The following is a 20,217-nucleotide window of genomic DNA, read 5'->3' as shown; positions in this document are numbered from 1 at the left end:
CGCCGCTGTCCGACCGAGCGGAGCGGGTAGGACGGACGGCGCGTCGGCTGCCGCGCGCGCTGCGGTGCGGTGCCTGTGACGGTGTTGGGCGGTGTTGGCCGGTGCTTGGCGGTGCTCGGCGGCGGCGGCGGCGCGGTCGTGGGCGGGGCGGCGGGTTCGGCTGGAGAAGGCGGCGGAGCGGCGCCGGCTCCCGGCAGCAGGGGTGACGGTGGCTGACAGAGCCCGGTGGCGGTGACCCGCGGCGTACCCTCGCTGCCTGGTGTCGGGCCCTGCCCCGGTATGCGCTGGGCTCGTTAGCGGCATGACTGGGGCTGTTTGACGGGGAACTTTGCACGGCTGGCTGCGTCAAGTGCAAACGACCCTGGGACGGCGCTGAAGCTGTGACGTCATCATGATGATCTGGTCGCCGACCATTGCTCTGCTGAGCGCTGCGATGAATCTCACTGTGCCGGCCAACACGACTGGGCCCGAGGTTCCGTCAGCCCGCAAAGGTATACCAGGCTGGTGCCAGCGCCGCTTATGCTTCTCAACAGTGACGACATTACGTCCGAACTGCTACCTGAGAAAAGGCTTGGCACTATGCATTCAAATGGATGTCACTCGTTACAACACCATCGAATAAGACGAATCTTGTCGGGCAGCTCATATCTATTTGATGACTCAGATATACGGTATTTGTTGGTGGACTTTGGTGCTGCACGATCTCCCCTATAACTACTCTTTAATGATCGAGCCCTGATGCCTGCTATGCAGTGACTTTTGTTCACATAAAACGGAAGTGTTTCAGCAATAATTCACACCAGACCGCCTCAGTCAAACGGAAAATATTATCGCTTTCCTGTTAAGCTAGTAACATTTGTTTATTCCTGAGTGTCGTTCGCATCGGACTACCGACCTTTTTAAACTGTGGCTATCCTGAAGTTAGAAGTTCGGCTGCGATCCTTTCTGAAAAGTTAGCGGCAGGGCAGTGGCGCGGTCTCCGAGGATGCCTGCGCATGCCGCTCTGCAGTCTCCAGTAGCACGCATCTCGAGCTCGATCATGTCCGTCGACTGATTGTCGTCCCGCAATAAAACGCCGGTTCAGACTCCAGGAATTCCAAGGAGAAAAATTGGGTTGTGACGCGCACACGACCAAAACCCGAATAAGCGACATATATATATATATATATATATATATATATATATATATATATATATATATGTTGGAATATTTTGGCAGAATTCTTTCTTTGATACATGTTTGATTAAAAATAACTGCTGACTCATCATTAACGAGCCTTTTGATGCATCGTTCTAGTTTCCGGGCCTTTGACTTTGCGTCATCGCTTAGATTAAAGATGGTTCGCACAAAATTACTCATATATTCATCACTCCTTCCATTCTAACGTTTCGAGATCTTATCTCATCTTCGGAGAAGACTAAATTGCACAAGAAATCAGTTTTTAGTTTTAAAGGATGAAAAATTGTGCACTACTGTTGGAAAACATCTTTTAGTGCGGAGAACATAAATGAAGCACAACTAATTGAAGTAAGACGGATTGCTATTTTCATCTTCATACATGTAAGAAACACTCATAATGGGAACATCACAAAGACACAATGGGAACACTATTGTCACAATCACATCAGAAGTGCTCGCCGCCCACCATTTAGTAGCTCAAGAGTTCTGCAAGAATTTGTCTGTCTGTTTAAGGCCGGAGAGAGTTCGTTAATGAATATGCTTTCCCAAATTTGAAGGCGCCTTCTGTCACTGCACGTCCGTAAAATGTCAGTGCTGTCTGTCAGTTGTTGTCGTGTCAATGTCATGTCGTGTTCCTGTCGCATGTGGTCCAGAGGTGCCCCGTCACGTAAGTGCATTGTCAGGCGTCGTGAGAGTGTCGTTGTGGTCACACCAATGTAGTGTGTGGGACGAAGTCTGCAGCCTTCGATGTTGCATTGGAATTGATACACTACATTGGTGCATTTCAGTTTGTCGTGTTTGTCTGGACTGTTTCTCATAAGAAAGTTCGATATCTTCTTATTACAATAGTAAATGACAATGTCTATTTTGTGGTCGTTTTTGCCTTTAACATGTTGAGAGATAGTTTCCCGTAAAGCTTTTTCATCCTGTTTGTGAGCAGATGTCATTTGATTTTGATGGTACAGTTTGACGGTCGGTTGGATGTCTTGCCTTGGTTTGCTGTCAAAGTGTCTTGTCATATGTCGTTGTGTCTCGTTTTCAATGTCAGAATTTGAAAAACCGTTGTTCACCAGGATCTGTTTGATTCGTGTCAATTCTGAATGTAGTCCTGTCCAATCAGAGCATATATATATATATATATATATATATATATATATATATATATATATATACCATGATATACAATATTGGATTATATGAATATCTATTTATTTGTACTACACTGATTTGGATTCACCTGGATAAAATTACTCCAATATGCGTAATCGTCACGTGTAAGTAATAAGTTAAGACAACTGGAAATGAATCACACTCCAGAATCATTCTGGTTTGGTAAATGTATGTTGGTCTTGATACAATTCGAGCATAAACTTTTTTAACTTAGGATTACATTCCATCATGGCTCTAGTGAACACTGCTTGTTTTCTGGGACCATTACAAATCCGACTAAAATCAAGGAATGCTGGTCACGTTATGGGTCATAATGAGGCAGTAACGTGGAATGCATGATGGATAAGCATGATAGGCTGCATAGTGATGAAGACAAAGTCTGTCATGGGAACTGGACTCAGACGCTATTTTCGTTGCAGCTGCAACTACAGAGATTGCCACTTGCGACAACGGCAAGGGCCAGCTTGTCTACGAAAGGATACCAGGATACCAACTGCAGGGATACGACCAGGACCAGGTGGGACCATCGGCCGCATGTGACGAACACGACCTCAAAAGTGTGTGTTGCTGCTGCATAATCGTATGATTATTATTCCGAGTATGTCACGCTCCGGAGGGAGCTTTCCTGCAGTTTGCTCCGCAGCTCACCCTACATAATCACTCAACCGCTAAAATAACAAAGCCTCTCCACTCCATTGTTTTGCTGTCTGTCTAAAAATAGTTCGAGCTACTTCCCATAAACTTACGACAAAGTGGTAACCACTAATCCATTCGTTCAGTGCCAACCAACCAAATCACACACATTAGCTCCAGCCCCGTCTTGGAGTGGTGTTCGCGCTCTGCCAACTCACGTTGGAACGTGTCTGCTGAGTGGGCGCAAATCAGCCGTTTATTGCCGGCTGTTGCAGTCGACGAAGTCTGTGCTGCCGCTACAACTGCTCGAGGAATGTCAGCGCGCATGCCTGAAGGACCTAACGATCCAAAACAACCTGCTGCGACCCTGCGGATCGATCGACTTCCACCCCGGTAAGCGGGACCCTCATCACGAGCGGTGCGGGAGAGCCGCCTGCGCTCAGCTGACGCTTGCTGGGCACCGCTCGGATGACCTCGGATGACCTGGGCCGAGCTTGGACCCACAGCACATCATCACACTCAAACAGCAAGAAGCGGACAGGCCGGCCGATGTGATAGGGCTCTCGTGCACTGCCGTGTGCGAGGGACCGTGGGTTCGAACCTAGCCGCCAGCCAAAAGTTTCATCGGCGTCTGCCAGTCGGCGTGATAGGTCACGACTCTCAACGTCCTCAGATGCTGGCAGTGTCGCTAAACCACAGATGATTAAAGCTGTCAAGGGTAACTGACCCACCCAGCTCGAAGTACCACACGACATAGCTCCTGGAGCTATATCACATGGTAACCATACGACATGTCCCTCGTCGCCTTCAAGCCAACACGTCTCTGTCCCCAGGCGAACCGTACGGCAATGGCCAGTACGACTCGTCTATGTGCTACCTGACGGAAGAGAAGGCGACCCCAGACGGCATCGGCACCTTCGTCCGCGTGCCTGGCTACATCCACTTCAACAAAGTCTGCATGCCCTGTGAGTGGAAGCCCGATCACACAGGCAATACACTCGCGGCAAATGCGCTATTTAACTGGTGCCTACAAGCTTTTTGGAAATTTTGGTGCGGAAAAATGTACCCGACTAGTTTGCATTTCAGGCAGTGCTGTCGGGAGGACCCGGTGGTCTAACAGTAGTGCTCTCAACGGTCAGATAATCAACGGTCAGATAATCAGAAGGCCTGAGCGTTGCTTGCGTACTCACACACCAGACAAGGACGGTTGTCTAAGGAATTATCCCATTCTTAAAGGTTACGTCTGCTAAGCATTAGCTGTTCGCAAGTGCGTGGCGTTTTCCAAGTGACGCGTCCTGTTTCTTTTGTACGCTCGACGCTATCGAGTTGGGAGCATGTGACCCAGTTTCGTCTGTGTCTGACCTCTCGCCCCCCCCCCCTCTCTCCAGCTCAGCCCATCAGCCGACACTGTCCCGAGCGGATGTACGTCTTCGAGCGTCATCTGGAGAAGAGCTTCCGACCCCAGCGGAACAACTGCACCGAGCGACGAGTCGAGGACCGGCTGACGTGCGAGCGCATGTGAGTCACCTGAGTCGACTGAGTCCCCTGGACCACTGGGCCCACCGGGCGACTCCCACCTGGTCCACTGGACCCACCGGGGTGCGCTGCCAGACCGCGGCAGGACGACTACCGCCATACCGGCAGTGACTGGCGTCGTATTCACACCAGCGCAGCGGTGTAACTCTCTTTACAGAACGCTGCAAAAAAGACTAGAGAATTATGGACTTTTAGCCCAATATCGACGGCTATTCTGAATCGGGTAGGGTTGTATGACGGCCAGAACATGATTTCGGCTGTCCGTTAAAAATCTCGATGGTTTAACTAGTAGATGATGCGATGTTATTAACAAGAGGACGCCGAGTACAGCCTTGTTTGTAAGGAACGGCAAGCTTCAACCAAACTTGACGAGGAATGATTTTGATTAACACGCACCTGGGTAGCCGGTTCAATATTCTTTGCTCGGATGAGGGTCAGCTTGACCCCTGAGACCTAACAAACTAAAATACCAAGAGACACAAAATTCACAGGGTGGATTGGCCTGTACGTAAACTCATTTGAATCAAAATTTAAAGTTCCTAGGTCATGACCTTGTGGTCAGATAATGTAAACAAGGTCAAACTCCAGATTGGTGTCTTAAGTGCTCCCAGGCCTAGATGTTGACCTCAGTCATTTTAGGTCAGTGACCTACTCTGACCTTTAAAAAGTCCATGGAACATTCTGTTTCGGTGCCTGTCATTCAGAGATTGAAAATGAGCAACAGAAACTATCCCACAAAGCCAAGCCCTTGAGTAAAAAGGCAGGCTAGTTTTGGCCTCGGTGTAACCTTCATACCTGACCCTAGGTCAATTAGTTTTTGTTATTATATCTTTAATTGGTTTGTTGTCTAAAAGACTTTCAGATAGGTATGGCTTTGTCTAACACTCCGTTGTTGCATCACATAGACCGATTCCTTAGAAATGCTCTTCGCTCACAGACATGGCCTGACTTTGACCTCCCAAAGGTCAGCAGCCTAACAAGTTAAATTTAATTTTGTTGCATCAGAAGATCTGCCATTCATTTTTCACGTTGAACCCCACTCGAGCGCGTGTTAAGATATTTTGCCGTTGACCATAAGATGCGAATTAAAAAACTGGATAGCTCTACGATCACAGCGCTGCCACCTGCAACATGATCATACTTTCAACGCGATTTAAATGCACTCAGGTATAAATTTCAGGTGAGAGTCTTGAGACTCAAGGGGTTCTCAAGATAGCTTTTTTACATCAGCAGCAGCCCAGCGTGTATCAAGTCGACCGCTTTGTGTGGCCGCAGGTGTCTGAACTCTAAAGACGAGGTGTGTGTGACCACAGGTGTCTGAACTCTGAGGACGAGGTGCGTGTGGCCGCAGGTGTCTGAACTCTGAGGACGGGGTGTGTGTGGCCACAGGTGTCTGAACTCTGAGGACGGGGTGTGTGTGGCTACAGGTGTCTGAACTCTGAGGACGGGGTGTGTGTGGCAACAGGTGTCTGAACTCTGAGGACGGGGTGTGTGTGCCCACAGGTGTCTGAACTCTGAGGACAAGGTGTCTGGGGCCGCAGGTGTCTGAACTCTGAGGACGGGGTGTGTGTGCCCACAGGTGTCTGAACTCTGAGGACGAGTTGTGTGTGGCCGCAGGTGTCTGAACTCTGAGGACGGGGTGTGTGTGGCTACAGGTGTCTGAACTCTGAGGACGAGGTGTCTGGGGCCGCAGGTGTCTGAACTCTGAGGACGAGGTGTGTGTGGCCACAGGTGTCTGAACTCTGAGGACGAGGTGTGTGTGGCCCCAGGTGTCTGAGCTCTGAGGACGAGGTGTCTGGGGCCGCAGGTGTCTGAACTCTGAGGACGAGGTGTGTGTGGCCGCAGGTGTCTGAACTCTAAAGACGAGGTGTGTGTGGCCGCAGGTGTCTGAGCTCTGAGGACGAGGTGTGTGTGGCCGCAGGTGTCTGAGCTCTGAGGACGGGGTGTGTGTGACCACAGGTGTCTGAACTCTGAGGACGAGTTGTGTGTGGCCGCAGGTGTCTGAACTCTGAGGACGGGGTGTGTGTGGCCACAGGTGTCTGAACTCTGAGGACGAGGTGTCTGGGGCCGCAGGTGTCTGAGCTCTGAGGACAAGGTGTGTGTGGCCGCAGGTGTCTGAACTCTGAGGACGAGGTGTGCCGGTCGGCCTCGTACAACTCTGTCAACCAGACCTGCTTCATGTGCCCGATCACGTGGCGCTCCGCCCCGGCGCTCTTTGTCGATAAGGCCGGCGAGGAGTACATCGAGAACATGTGCCTTGAGAGTGAGTACCCGACAGCTCACCAGGAGTAGAGTGGTTTAGTTAGGGCGAGTGCACCAGCACAGTGGAGTGATGCCACTGTTTCTGGTAGATGGTAAACTGGTGAGCTCTCACCTGGTAAATATTTGTACAGGAGCACGACGCACGTTTTCGCGCACCCTGTCATGGAGCGGTAGCGACCGCAAAGGCCTCCCGTAGGCTATGCATAGTAGCGCTCAGGGGCCATGGCGTAACGGGGATATAAACCCGGGCCCCCATGTGTGTGCCGAAGGCATTAACTACTCGGCAGATTGCGCCTCTTTACCTGGCTAGTCAAGATTATGAGATAAAGTGATGCATCGCAGTGCCTTAATATTAACAGGTAACCCAAATTATGAGGTATGTTTCGTACCCGCAGCTTGCGAATGAAAAATATGTGGCACACTTTTACTTCTTCACGCTGCTGCCCAACGTAAATAGGTGTGGTTAAGTGCATTGTTATTTATTAGCAGGCTATTAGTGCATACGTGTAGTGATTGTAGACATGATCATTCCTCATGGGACGCGTAAAAAACGGTAAACAATAATGGGAGAACGTTATGCCTTTCAACCGTGGGTTTATGAATGAGTTTGCTGTGTCCTCATCGCTTAGTACTCTCATTGTACATAATCATTACTATGTGTTACGTGCTCTGCTTACCGTGCCTTTTTAACAAGCAAGCCCGCATGCCTACGTTTTGCTGTGTCTGCACTCGTATTCTTTTCCGCCCTCACTTGTGTTTGGTTAGCGCCAGCCACCGGCTTGTTCTGTTCCGTTCTTGCCCGCTCCGTTGGCTGCCTCGCATTCGTTCCGCTTCTCTTGGCCGTCTCCGCGTGCGGCGCCGTCGCCCGCCGTCGCCCCGCCTCCACTTCCTGATGCTAACGCCGCTCACCCTGACCAGCCGTGTCCATCACAGAGTCGCGCCGGTGCGAGCGGCCCGACCACCTCATCTTCGTCGAGGAGGCCAACCGCTCGCTCCGCACGCCCAACAAGCCCACGCGCGTCCGCGACCTCTCGGTCAAGGAGTGCAAGAGGCAGTGCGCCGAGCACCAGCAGTGAGTGGAGCTGCCCGCACCGCCAGTACCCTACGATGAAGCAGAAATGTTTAACAAGCTTATAAGAAATTGTGCATTTGCTTTGAGGCATAGTGGTCTTACTGCACTTATTTTCAAAGATCAGTGCGCTTCTTTGCTTACAAAGTATGGTTTCAGTGGTCTGAACACCTTTTTAAGTGAATGTATATTTTTTGAAAGATCAAACAGGAATACAAAGATATGTGTTACACATCTGGAATGCAACGAAGCGTGTTGTAGGAGCGCGAAGGTAATGCGAGCCGTCACCCACATCTTACAATTGCGCCAGAACGACTAAGCGCTAAAAAGGCGAACCAAATTGCTTGCTTGCAAAACCAAACCAAAAAACATGCTGCTTGACTGATCGCTCAGGACGAGTGCGAGGCACTGACGCGCACTCCCACCCCCCCCCCCCCCGCCAGGATCTTCTGCCGGGCGCTGGAGTACAAGCCACTGACCAACGAGACGGGCGACTGCTACCTGCTGGAGGACGACAGTCTGAGCGTGTCGCCAGAGACGCGGGGCGCTGACAGCCGCGACGACACCAACCTCATGGAGCTCATGTGTCTCGACCACGGTGAGGAGTCGCCACTTCCGGGGAGACTGAGCGAGGGCTGTCGGCTGCTGGCCAGCTGCGGTACCGTTGGCCGCTGGCCAGCTGCGGCGCTGCCAGCTGCGGCACTGTCAGCTGCTGGCCAGCCGCGGCACTGCCAGATGATGAGGTCGAGTCGTCGGTGGCTGGGGTGCATTTCAGCATAAACCACGGAGATGTATGGTATTACGCAAAAAATCTGTAGGCGTGGTATTTAAAACTATTGATACTTGTAGGATAACTGGCCCTGGCCAGCCATTGGCCGACATGTAAACAGTGTCCGGTCGGTATCTGATTTGTGTCTGCCAGGTGTAAGATCGGCTCCTGTGTACAAAGAGTGGTCACACGGTCTCTCTGTCTCTCTCTCTCCCCCCCCCCCCCCCCTCTCTCTCTCTCTCTCTCTCTCTCTCTCTCTCTCTCTCTCTCTCTCCTTTCTCTCTCTCCTCTCCCTTTCTCTCTCTCTCTCCCTCTCTCTCTCTCCCCCCCCTCTCTCTCTCTCTCTCCCTGCCCTCTCTCTCCCCCCTCTCTCGCTCTAACTTTGTGTGTGTGTGTGTGTGTTTGTGTATGTGTGTAGTCTTCGGCGGGTATCAGTGGCAGGTGCGCCTTCCGCTGCGTGACGGTGACGGCGGCCGTCCTCTCCTGCAGTGATACAGCAGCTGTCGGACCGAACCGGGGCGGGACGGAACGCCGACGGCGACGGCGCCGACGGGCGGCGACCGGCACCCGGCGGCGACGACCAGGTCTTCTTCAGGTGCGTCTCGGCCTGCCCGGCGCAGGGGCGACGGCACCGCCGGTATCTGAGCAGCCAGTCGCTCGCCGTCTCAAAACTGTAGCCGGTGTCGGCAGTGTATGTGTCTCGAGTCACCAGGCTGATCGCCCCCTCCTGTTGTAGTTCCAATCCAGTGATATTTCAACCCTAAACCTCGCGTGCGTCTTACTCAATTTTGGTAAGAAAGCGCTGTCACACACACTCAAAACCCCGTAGACATTTCCACATCAGAGTGAGTCCACCTCTCTAATCTGACCTGCCCTAATCTGTCCGTGCCTGACCTGACCCGCGTGCCCACCCACCCCAGAGAGGGCCTGCACCGGGAGGCGGACCGCGAGTACGTGACGGCGTTCCGCCGGTACAGCCGCAACCGTCTGGAGGGTGCCCAGGTGATCACCCAGCTGCCCGACACCTCTGACAGGATGTGCATGCTGGCCTGCCTCCAGACGCCAGGGTGAGTGGGCTAGCTCCACGCCAGCAGGGCAGGCGGCCGGCCCGCTGGCTGCATCGAGTGCGACGGCGCTGTTTCTGAAGTAGAGGCATTCTTATTATCGTCCGCCACCGGCCCATTGCTTTTTATCCGAGCTGATGGAACTGGATGTTAAATGGTACGCCATTGTCACTTATATCTTGTTGGATACTAGAGAAGCTCGAGGATTGAAAGCTTGAAATTACATGAGCTTAAACTTTATTTATGCCTTTGGATTTGCCTTGAAAGCACGAAAGGAGAGGTGTAGTGAGTTTCGTGCGCGGATGGATCAGACTGGACGCTGACTCTGGTCTCCTTCATGGCCGGCAGCTGCCAAGCCATGACGTACAGCAAGCGGTTCTCCATGTGCGAGCTGTACCACCAGAAGGACGGCATGGGCGGCGCTCGACTGGTCTACCACGATGACTACAATTACTACGAGAACCTGCTTGGAGGCAAGTCACATCTACCACAGTCTTTCTTTCATCACTATCGCAGTCTGGCTCCCATGTAATCACTGGATTGTCGGAGGGAAAGTGATGGGTGAGATTTTGGCACGGAATGACTTGAGTTGTTAAACATATTTTGTTCTTCATTAATGCCAACAGCTGCATCCGGTTACAAACACGAAAAACAGACAGTTTGCCTCAGGGAATGCAAGTCAAAGCTGCACCGCACGCTTCAACTGTTTTTTTTTTGTCCAGTCATCTATTGCGAATGCCATTTAGTCCAATGCAACTATTGAGTGGCTTAGTGTTACGGCAATGAATGACCTGTGACAACAAAGCACGTGCACTTAAGTTTCCCAGCATGGTCTTCATCTTTTTCATATCTACTTTCAGACGAAACTGGCCAAATATTCGATAAGTTCCCGTGCTGTGAGTGCAGACATTCAGCCATGGCCCCTCGTCACACACTTCTCAGTACCGCATGTGGTTCAGTGACTTGCGCGGTTTGCATGAGTCGGTGTCCCGACCATTTAGTCTGTTAGGTCGCGAAGGGGCTATTTTGTTAAAAGCAAAAATCCACTGAAAAGTACACGAAGGAAAGAAGGAAGCATCTGTTGCAATTTTAAAGAACCTGACACACACACACACACACACTCATATATATATATATATATATATATATATATATATATATATATGTATATATATAATGTATATATATATATATATATACATAATAAATAATATATATGTATATACATATATATATATAATATATACATATATATATATATATATATATATATATATATATATATATATATATATATATATATATATATACATAATTTGACAGCACGGTCTGCCCCATCCCAGACCGGATTGCTGCATCCATTAGTGACACAACTGGCGCTTGAGCTGCAATGCTTTGCTTACGTCAACCTTGCGTTTAAACGAGTGAGGCAACATAATTGGGCTATAGCCAAAACCGAGGTGCATACTTCACCTGTGGGACAAACTTTCTTGAGTTTATAAAGTTGTGTCCGAAGGCAGCGTACAATGTCCCAAATTTGTGACTAAATCCATTTGTGGAATAAGGTTAGGTTAGCCGGGAAGACGACCTGGCCGCTAAGCCGAGGAGCTGGATATGCTGGCACGTATTCCACACAATTATTTTGCATAAAAAGACGTTCAAAACAGATGAGGCAATACACCAAAAGTCAAAACCACATACAGCCACTGCACTGGTATGCGTCAAATTCTTCAGCATTATTTCTACGGGTACATGACAAGGAGAAATGTCGTTGATGTGATCCAAAAGAGCTTATATAATCTACCTGGATGGCTCAAGGTTGGCACCGAGGCATACTGAGCGTAGGCACCTCCAGGGCGGCGAATCTGATCTGCACTTTGCGTATCTCTTCGGTTTTTTACCGGAACGACGGTCCATATCCCCGCCATGGAGCGGAGCACAGCGTAGCGAGCGTCGGTGTCAAAGGACACAATTGGACATGTCACGTGAGGAGCATGACCTGAAATCGGACACCGAACCGTCCGGTCAGGTGACGCCATGACCCAGGGTGATTGACCGCCACCACGTGACCCATTTGTCCTAGTCCATGTACGTTGAGGAGAGATAGCTCATATGGTGCTCGGGCTGTAGCAGAGGAGATTCTCCGACCTGTGGCGTCACTGGAACCAGCTGCCAGCGGACATGGGCCACCACTGGGTTCCACGGACCGTGGATTTTGGTGGCAGAAACAGATCATACAATGACGGGGAATCATGACTGACGATGCTCCGGACAGAGAACGCCCCGGGCGGTAAAGACTCCAGTCGAGACGGGCTGCTGCAAACATACGGGCTCCGGACTGGTTAGGGACGGGCGCACCACCGTGACGTCACCGTGCCCCGTGACGTCATACTGCCCCTCTCCAGATGGCTTCTTTGGTCGTGGCGGCCGCGGCGGAGGTGGCTACTATGGTGGTGGCGGCGGCGGCTTCGGTGGCAGTGGAAGAGGCGGCGGCGGCTACTACGGCGGCGGCGGCGGTGGTACTTACTTCGGCGACGGCCGTGGCGGCGGCGGTGGCGGCCGTGGCGGCGGCTTCGGGGGCGGCTACGGCGGCGGCGGCGGCGGCGGCTACGGCGGAGGCGGCGGCGGCTACTACCAAGGAGGACGAGGCGACGGCGGCAGTTATTATGAGTCAAGAGGTACATTTGGCGGGAGCGGCGGCGGCTTCTCTGGCGGATGGGGCCAGTCCCGGCCGGCGGGCGGCTTTGGCGGCGGCGGCGCTGGCGGGCCCGGCGGCGACGGTCCGCGCGGTTCATTTGGGGGCGGTGGCGGCGGCAGGGGTGGTGGCGGCGGCGGCGGTGGCGGCGGCTCGGCAGGCGGCGGTGGCGCACCGGGCGACAACACCATCGGGGTTGATGCACCTCCACCCAAGCCGACCGTCATTCTGGTCAGCGAGGGCGGCGAGGATCCGAACGCCAGTCCAGCCCCGCCGCGCGGCGGCGGCGGCGGCGGATCCTGGAGCGGCGGCGGTGGCCGCTGGAGCGGTGGCGGTGGCGGTGGCGGTGGCGGTGGCGGCGGCGGCGGCGGCGGCGGCGGTGGCGGTGGCGGTCGCGGCGGCGGCTGGTGGAGTGGTGGCGGAGGCGGCGGCGGCAGCGGCGGCGGCAGAGGCTCATGGAGTGGTGGTTCGGCAGGAGGCTGGGCGTCGGGCGGCTCGACCGTGTACCGACCGGGCGGCGGCAAGTCCCGCGTCATCTCCGAGGGAGGTGGCTGGGAAGACTGGAGCTACGACCGGCGCGGCGGCGCAGGTGCGCACCGGTTTGTCTCGCGCGCTGGTGACGGGGACGGCTTGGACGCGGCCTCGACAGGATCGGGCGACGCTAGCTTGCCGGAGCAGGACGGGGCCGCACTGCAGCGGCCGAGTGGCGCGGCCAACGGCTCGCGGCCGACCGCCGACGCACCGCCGGCGGCCAGGCAGCTAGGTACACGCTGCATGCGGACAGCGCATGCGCGCCTGGAGACGCTCGTATCCCAGGCTTGGTGCCAGCCTTGCGATCCAGGCCGGTAGAGAGGCCGCGCGGGACGGCCGCAAGAGGGCGGGGCCTGGCTGCCCAACTGCGGCGACTGAGCCTGCTGGGGGTAGCTGAGGACACATTCTGAATCCGGCGTGCTTTCCAGCTTTACCGACATGATGATGCGTAGCTAGACGTTCCTGCAGTTCGCTCTTACGAATTTCTTTCCGTAGTCAGAGCAGACGTAGATGGATCGACTTGCATCTCCCCGCATCCTGCTGGCCTTCTCCGGGATCTTCGGATCGGTTTGCCCGGTTTGCGACGTCAGCATACCGCGTCTGCAACGCATCTCCGTCCATGACTGACAGCAATGCTCCCGATGGCTGCTCCGACCGTGGCGTTGGGTCGCCACAGCATGGATAGGGAAGCCTGATGAACTGAGATTGCATGCTGATGCTTGATGCTGCACCTTGAAGGCGTTTTTGGTATGATTGCATTTTGAGCCTGCATGAGCCGTGATATGCGCTGGTCTGAACCGTCTGCGCATAACATCACATCGCTGTTTGCTGAAAAGATGTTAGAATATTGCCTGATAGGAGCATCTAAGTGCATAAACAGTACAAACTACTTTGATTACAGCGAGACCAAGTTCTTATTCGAATGAATAACTTAAATTATGATTATTGAATTCATCAAATAAAGAGAATATGAGCAATCACACGTCCGTGGTAGAAGAACCGCTTTGATAAACATGCAGCTTTGCTTTCCACGCAGCTTCGGATCTGCGGACACTGGGGGCGCCGAGAGCACCTGACCCGTTTGGCGTCCCTCCCCTCCCCGCTGACCTCCCTCGCGGCCACCAGGCGGCTCCGGTGGCTTCTTCGGCGGCTCCAGCCGCGTTCCCTTCGACGGCGACGAGGGGCGTTACGACGACCGGCGCGGAGGCTTCGGCGGCGGCGGACGCTTCGGCGGCGGCGGCTTCGGCGGCGGCTTCGGCGGCGGCGGCGGCGGCAGCGGCGGAGGCTTCGGCAGCGGCCGGTTTGGCGGAGGCGGTCGGTTCGGCGGCGACGGGTTCGGTAGCCGCGCGCGCAGCTGCTTCGAGGACCGCTTCACGCTGAAGGAGACCGGCCGCCGCCTGAGGCCCGAGCACACCAGTGACCGGCTGTCCGTCTCCTCGCTCAGCCAGTGCGAGGAAGAGTGCGTGCGCACGAAGAAGTTTGTCTGCAAGTCCTTCTCGTACAGATACAGGTGCGGGGTAGCCGAGTGGCAGTGACTGTTTCATTTTCTTTGGTCTCTTGGTTCTTTATCAAACCTGCTATATGCTAGAGTAGCTGGGAGCGGATGGCCCACGCACATCAATTATTGTATAGGCAATCCTATCGCGTAAATGATAGCGTGCCCTCATCTGGTGACAGCTACAGTAATTAAGTTTCGGACCACTTCTTGACGGGCAGCAGTTACATTGAATGTTTGCTTTTATTTCACTCCTCAACTCCTGACCAGTTCATGTAGGTGCAGCCACTGCGCGAATGAAAGGCACAACGCACGAAAACTCAACACTCACACATGATCGCTGCCTTCCAATTACACCTTGTATCTCGAAGCTCGCCGATTCCGTTGCAGCTCATCCGGAACGAGCGCCTCTCTGGACAACTGCGAGCTGAGCAACTTCGACTCGCGCGACTCGCGCAGCGAGGACCGGTACTTCGAGATGGACCGCGATTACGACTACTACGACCGCTCGCGCATCGAGAACTGCATTGACCACGAGATCGGTGGTTCCGTCTGGCGGAAGTGGCGGCAGCTTCTCAGGCAGCAGCGGCTTCTCTGGCAGCAGCAGCAGCAGCAGTGGATTCGGCGGCGGTGGTGGAAGCTTCAGCGGCGGCAGCGGCGGCGGCGGCGGGTTCGGCGGTGGCAGCGGGTTTGGCGGCGGCGGCGGGTTCGGCGGCGGCGGTGGGTTCGGCGGCGGCGGCGGGTTCGGCGGCGGCGGCGGGTTCGGAGGCGGGAACGGTCTCGGCGGTGGTTTCGGAGGCGGGATCGGCAGACCGGGCGGCTTCGTCGGCGGGGGCGGCGGTTTCTCCGAACAAGGCTTCATTAGCACCGACGGAGGAGATGGTGAGACACCCGCGCTTCAGTGAAGCCTTATAAGACCACCCTATGCAGGAAAGAATATATACACGTGTGCGTATAATCGCACATTTAATTACTGTCTGCCATATTATTACTGAATTATTCATCTGCTAAGCTGCATCCATGCTGCGCCGCTTGAAAAGGATCGATAAAAAGAGAAAGATCCTGTGCTCCACGTGTTCATCCTGACCGGCGGCCGCTAAACGTCGCAATACCGGTTTTGACTTCTGACCCCTTCGTGACTTAGCTTTGAATTAAATCTTACTCGGTCACAATGCTAGTCACCATACCCCGGATCAGTCTGTGTTCCCGTGTCTGCCTCAGCCCCCACCCTGCCTCCATGTCAGTTGGTAACCCGCTGGCCGGAGCTCTAGCTCTGCCTGCGAGTCTCGGTCACCGGGCCGGCTTCTGACCCTGCCCGTGCCTGCCCCGCCGTCGCAGTGACCGCCACCTGTGACGAGAACGGCATGGAGCTGACGCTGCAGGCCAACGCGCCCTTCTACGGCCGCATGTACACGTACCGGCACTACGACCAGTGCAGCGTGGTGGGGCGCGGCGACCGCGTCATGTCGCTTCGCATCAGCGCCGACGGCGGCTTCCCTGCCTGCGGCACGCAGAGGGTAGGTGCTCTAACCCTGGCCGACGGCTCCTACTGGCTCGCAGCGCGCATACAGTGCGCCCGCGGCCAATGGTGGACGGATATTCCAGCCTGTCAGGTGTTGTCGGCCCATTCAGCCGGTCTTGCCCGTACGAACCACGCAAAGCACAGATAAGAGGGAAGAAATTGCCGCGGCCTTACCATGCGAGGTGATCTACAGCCCATTGGAATGCGGTTAGTTGTAACGACCGTGATATCTGTGTCCTTGAGTCTTTCCAAGAAAGTCTATGCCTTTCTAAGTAACTCGATGGCGAAGGCGCAGCTCACTCCATTATGACAAGGCCTTTAATTAGTACACCATATAAAACACGCCCCGACGCGCGCGTGCATGCTTCAACTCCCGAGCCGCGTGAGGCGCTGCGTTGTTTAGAGCACGCGTATCCCCTTGAGCTTGGGTGCGGTGCCAATGCCTGCCCTGAGCTCTGTCACGCATGCCCGGCAGTTCGGAGACGTCATGCAGAACATCGTGGTGGTCCAGTTCAGCGAGTACGTGCAGACCAACTTCGACAAGCGCTACAACCTGACCTGCTACTTTCAAGGGCCGGGTGAGGCTGTCGTCACATCCGGTTATATCTCAGCCAGGTGAGAAGGCAGGCGTCGGAAGGCTGAGCTGAGCTGAAATTCCAAGGTGGTCAAACCACGCGGCGGGTAAACTAACGAACGACTGCGCTGCCATTTTCTGACCGATGGAAATGCTAAATCCTAATTGAGGTATCTTGTCCATGTGGCGCTCTAGCACAGATAGGATGTTGATCCCAGCAGCGATGCCTCAAGCGGTGTTGAGACATTCAAAAATGGCAAGATCTTAGCACGTTATGACCACAATACACGCTGAAAGTGTCGGCCATGTGACTCGGGCGTAAGCTAATTCGAGCCGTTTTGAGCAACTCTTGAAAACAGTCCAAGCCTGCGCCGCGCAGCACAACCAGCCCTTCGTCTCGAGTCACGCCGCACGTGCTGCTCAGCGTCGCGCTCGCCTGACCCATGACGTCATCGCGTGCAGCCCCGGCCAGCTGACGCCCATCATCGACCTGCCGGCGCGCGAGGTGCTGGACTCGCGCGTGCGCCTGGCCATCCTGTACCAAGGCCGGCCGACCACGACCATCGCCGTCGGCGACCCGCTAACCTTCCGCCTGGAGACTCAGTCCGGCTCCAACCTGGTCACCGACATCTTCGCCACCAACGTCATCGCGCGCGACCCGTACTCGGGCCGCTCGGTCGAGCTGATCGACAGATACGGGTAGGCGGCGCGCGGCCGGGGCGGCTGGCGGGTAGACTGTGAGATGGGCTTGGGTGTCGGGCAGGGCCGCCATCGACCGGGGCGGCTGATGGGCAGACTGTGGGATGGGCTTGGGTGTCGGGCAGGGCCGCCACCGACCGGGGCGGCTGATGGGCAGCCTGTGGGATGGGCTTGGGTGTAGGACAGGGCCGCCACTGACCGCCAGGGCGGCAGCAAGCTCGCCATGTCGCTATGTTTGAAGGAAGCTGCAATCTGGTTTGGCGGAGCGAAAGTGTGACAGCATTGATTCCATGTCAGAGTGCGTTCAGGTATTCTAGATCGATTTCTCGCGTCAGAATCACATGTATTCGCGGCCACCGTCGAACATCGACAGTGCTAGAGCGCACGGACACATAAGCTGACCTAGTTTTCGGGCCACCGAACTGACCCTGGCTGCTTGTCTGCCCAGATGTCCGACAGACCCACGCCTCTTCCCCGGCCTGGACCTGTCCCGCGACGGCAACGGCTGGAGGCTCGCTTCAGCGCCTTCAAGATTCCGCAGTCCAACTACCTGCTGTTCGAGGCGACCGTGCGCCCGTGCCGCCAGCGCTGCCGTCCGGTGAGTACGCCTCCGGCATGCGTCGGCCACCCCACCGGTCGGAAACTGGCGTGGTGGATGTTAGTGTCGTCGCTATCAAAACGTCACGTCGAGTTGATCCTGAGTGAAATGGTCGGAGTACCGGGTGGAGAAGAGCAAAGAGGCAACGTGTGGTTTGAGAACGTTGCTGGATACGCGACCTCGCCGACGTGTATTAAGATGGTATGCCTGCTAGTCTCTAGCAGTTTCTAGTCTCTGTCTGCGTCCGTTTGTGCCTCAGGCTCTCAGTTGTGGATGTGGTGTGCGGTGAAAACCGGCACACGTGTGAGGCGGAGACCGTTGGGTTCACGAGTGTGGCTGGGACGGGCAATACGATGCTGCTGACCTCAGTAACCTCACATGTCAATGCCAAGCACCTGCATATGTGATTGAGGCCGGTACTTGAGTACTCAGAGAGATCTCGCACCCGTTCGAGAGGTCAGCGGTACCGCCCAGGTCCGCGTTCGAGCCTGACCTCGCCCTCCCGGTCCGTGGCAGGCCACCTGCGCTGTGGACGGCCGCGAGGAGGTGTCGTTCGGCCGGCGGCGGCGACGCGCGCTGCCTGAGAACGCCACGGAGGAGCTGCCGCTGCCGGACCCGGCCGACGAGCCGGTGGAGCCGCAGGATGAGGAGATCGGGCCCGACATCGACCCCAAGGACAGCGAGGAGTATGTCAAGCGACTGATGAGCGTGAGTAAAGCCGGCCACGGACGCGCGCCTGGTCCTGCACGACTCTCGTAGCACGGGTGGAAGGAGGTTGGTCGTCTCTGTCGCGCAGCCGGCGCGGGTTGGGTCCGATCTTCAGAGAGTCCTCGGAGTAACATCGCAGCAGGGATGGGCCGGATGCCGGGCCTCTGCCGTCGCCACACACCCCTGCCAGCTGTGTTAAGGCTGCGCTGACGCTGAACCCACCTGTGCTATACCTGCAGGTGTTCTACACCCGGGAGGAGCTGGTGGCCGAGGAGGTGAAGGTTCCAGAGGATGTCTGCATCTCGTCGGCCGAGTACTACGGTCTGCTGGCCACCATGGTGGTCCTGATGGTGCTGATGGTGCTGGGCGCCGTGCTGGCCGGCCTCTGGTTCCGCCGCAGCCGCCTGCTCGCCTACAAGAATCAAGACGCCGATATGACTTCGCCGCTGCCCCGAGCCTTCTCCGCTCCTGGCATCGGCAAGAACACATTCTCCTTCCTGCACGGAAAACGGTGCGTGGGTAGTGCAGTCTCGGTGCTGTGATGGGCATGGCTGCCGCTGAGCTAGCTGCCGTTAATTCGATTTATTTATGAAATAATAGCCATCACAAATATATTAAATGTGTCGACCGCCACTTCTGTGGAATCTTTTCTCCTGGTGTGCCGGAAAGTATCAAGTGTAGTACAGCTATAACCGGTGTCATGCTTCCTCAGGTCGTCTCCGATGGGCCACAGCTTCCCCCAGGGCAGCGCCAACCCGGCATACGACGTGGACGGTCCGCCGGCGCCGCGTGGCCGCAAGTTCGACGACCCGAGCGAGCCCATCTACACGGACCCGTCGCTGTTCGAGCGCTCGCGCAGCCTGCGTTCCGTCTCCGCCTCAGAGTTCGGCCAGACGCGCAGCGCCGATCAGCAGTGACGGCCGCGCCAGCACGGGCGGGGCGCGCCGGGCGCGGCGGCGGGCCGGCCTGCCGCCCCAGTCGACGCCGCGGCGCGTCCCCGGCGCCCGAGCAGACAGGCAGTGAGAGTGAGAGGGGATGACGTGCGGAGGACGAGGGGTGCCCCCGGCCGGCGGCGGACGCGGCCAAGAGCTGGAGCTGGAGGAGTGCGCGCCGATGAGGCAGATGGACCGCGAGGGCTAGGGGGCGCCCCCGACCGACCGTGCGGGCTGCGCCGTCGAGGGGTCTGCCGGAGACTGTACTGATGCGGGGTCCGCCCGAGTGATCAGTCCGACACACGCCAGCTTCTGACGCCAGAACGGCGGCTCGGACTGTGAACGGGAGCGCTGCAGTTTTGTACTTTTGCTATCCTAGGCGTAGTCGTGTTCATGTGTGTACCTACAATAGTTATCGCCGCCGTCGGCCGCACCGACGGCGGCCTTGGCCGCCGCGCTCGGGTGTTCCGGCCGCCATCTTGCCAGAGGCTGAGTCCTCTGCGTCGCCGGCGGCTGGCATCCAAGCGCCGACGAGTGACGAGGCCAGCTGCGCTGCCCGTCCTTGCCAACGGCAATTGCCGCGGCGGCGTGGTTCCAAATGTTCCCCACAGATGCCACTGCCATCGGCGGGGCCACGACTCGGCGGAGACTGCCGTTGGACGGCCGTGCTTTTCGATCTAGTGTAAATCGCTTTAAAGTATAAGTTTATTGAAGGATGCGACGCCAGCTTCATCTAAAAATAAACACTTCACCCTCACTGAATAATGTATTACTGCCGCA

The 20,217-nt window shown here is 55.7% G+C and overlaps 1 protein-coding gene across 1 annotated transcript; it reads left to right on the top strand.

Annotated features, from left to right (window-relative positions):
* The first annotated feature begins 358 nt into the window (after positions 1-358).
* On the top strand, positions 359-19,453 carry LOC119102125 (uncharacterized). The gene is given in 23 exon segments (XM_037225480.1): positions 359-491; positions 2,770-2,867; positions 3,259-3,376; positions 3,817-3,948; positions 4,372-4,501; positions 6,631-6,782; positions 7,700-7,853; positions 8,294-8,448; positions 9,109-9,214; positions 9,540-9,686; positions 10,032-10,156; positions 14,035-14,126; positions 14,190-14,419; positions 14,795-15,071; positions 15,163-15,286; positions 15,743-15,921; positions 16,402-16,541; positions 16,963-17,199; positions 17,648-17,700; positions 17,703-17,797; positions 18,314-18,505; positions 18,745-19,016; positions 19,218-19,453. Coding segments are annotated over 23 exon segments (3,513 nt in total). The 5' UTR covers positions 359-391; the 3' UTR covers positions 19,423-19,453.
* Positions 19,454-20,217: the final 764 nt, after the last annotated feature.

Source organism: Pollicipes pollicipes, unplaced genomic scaffold (assembly GCF_011947565.3).
Source record: "Pollicipes pollicipes isolate AB1234 unplaced genomic scaffold, Ppol_2.1 Scaffold_5658;HRSCAF=6696_pilon_pilon_pilon, whole genome shotgun sequence".
NCBI lineage: Eukaryota > Metazoa > Arthropoda > Thecostraca > Pollicipedomorpha > Pollicipedidae > Pollicipes > Pollicipes pollicipes.
Note: the sequence above shows the minus strand (reverse complement) of the source record. Positions and strands in the feature narration are given on the sequence as shown.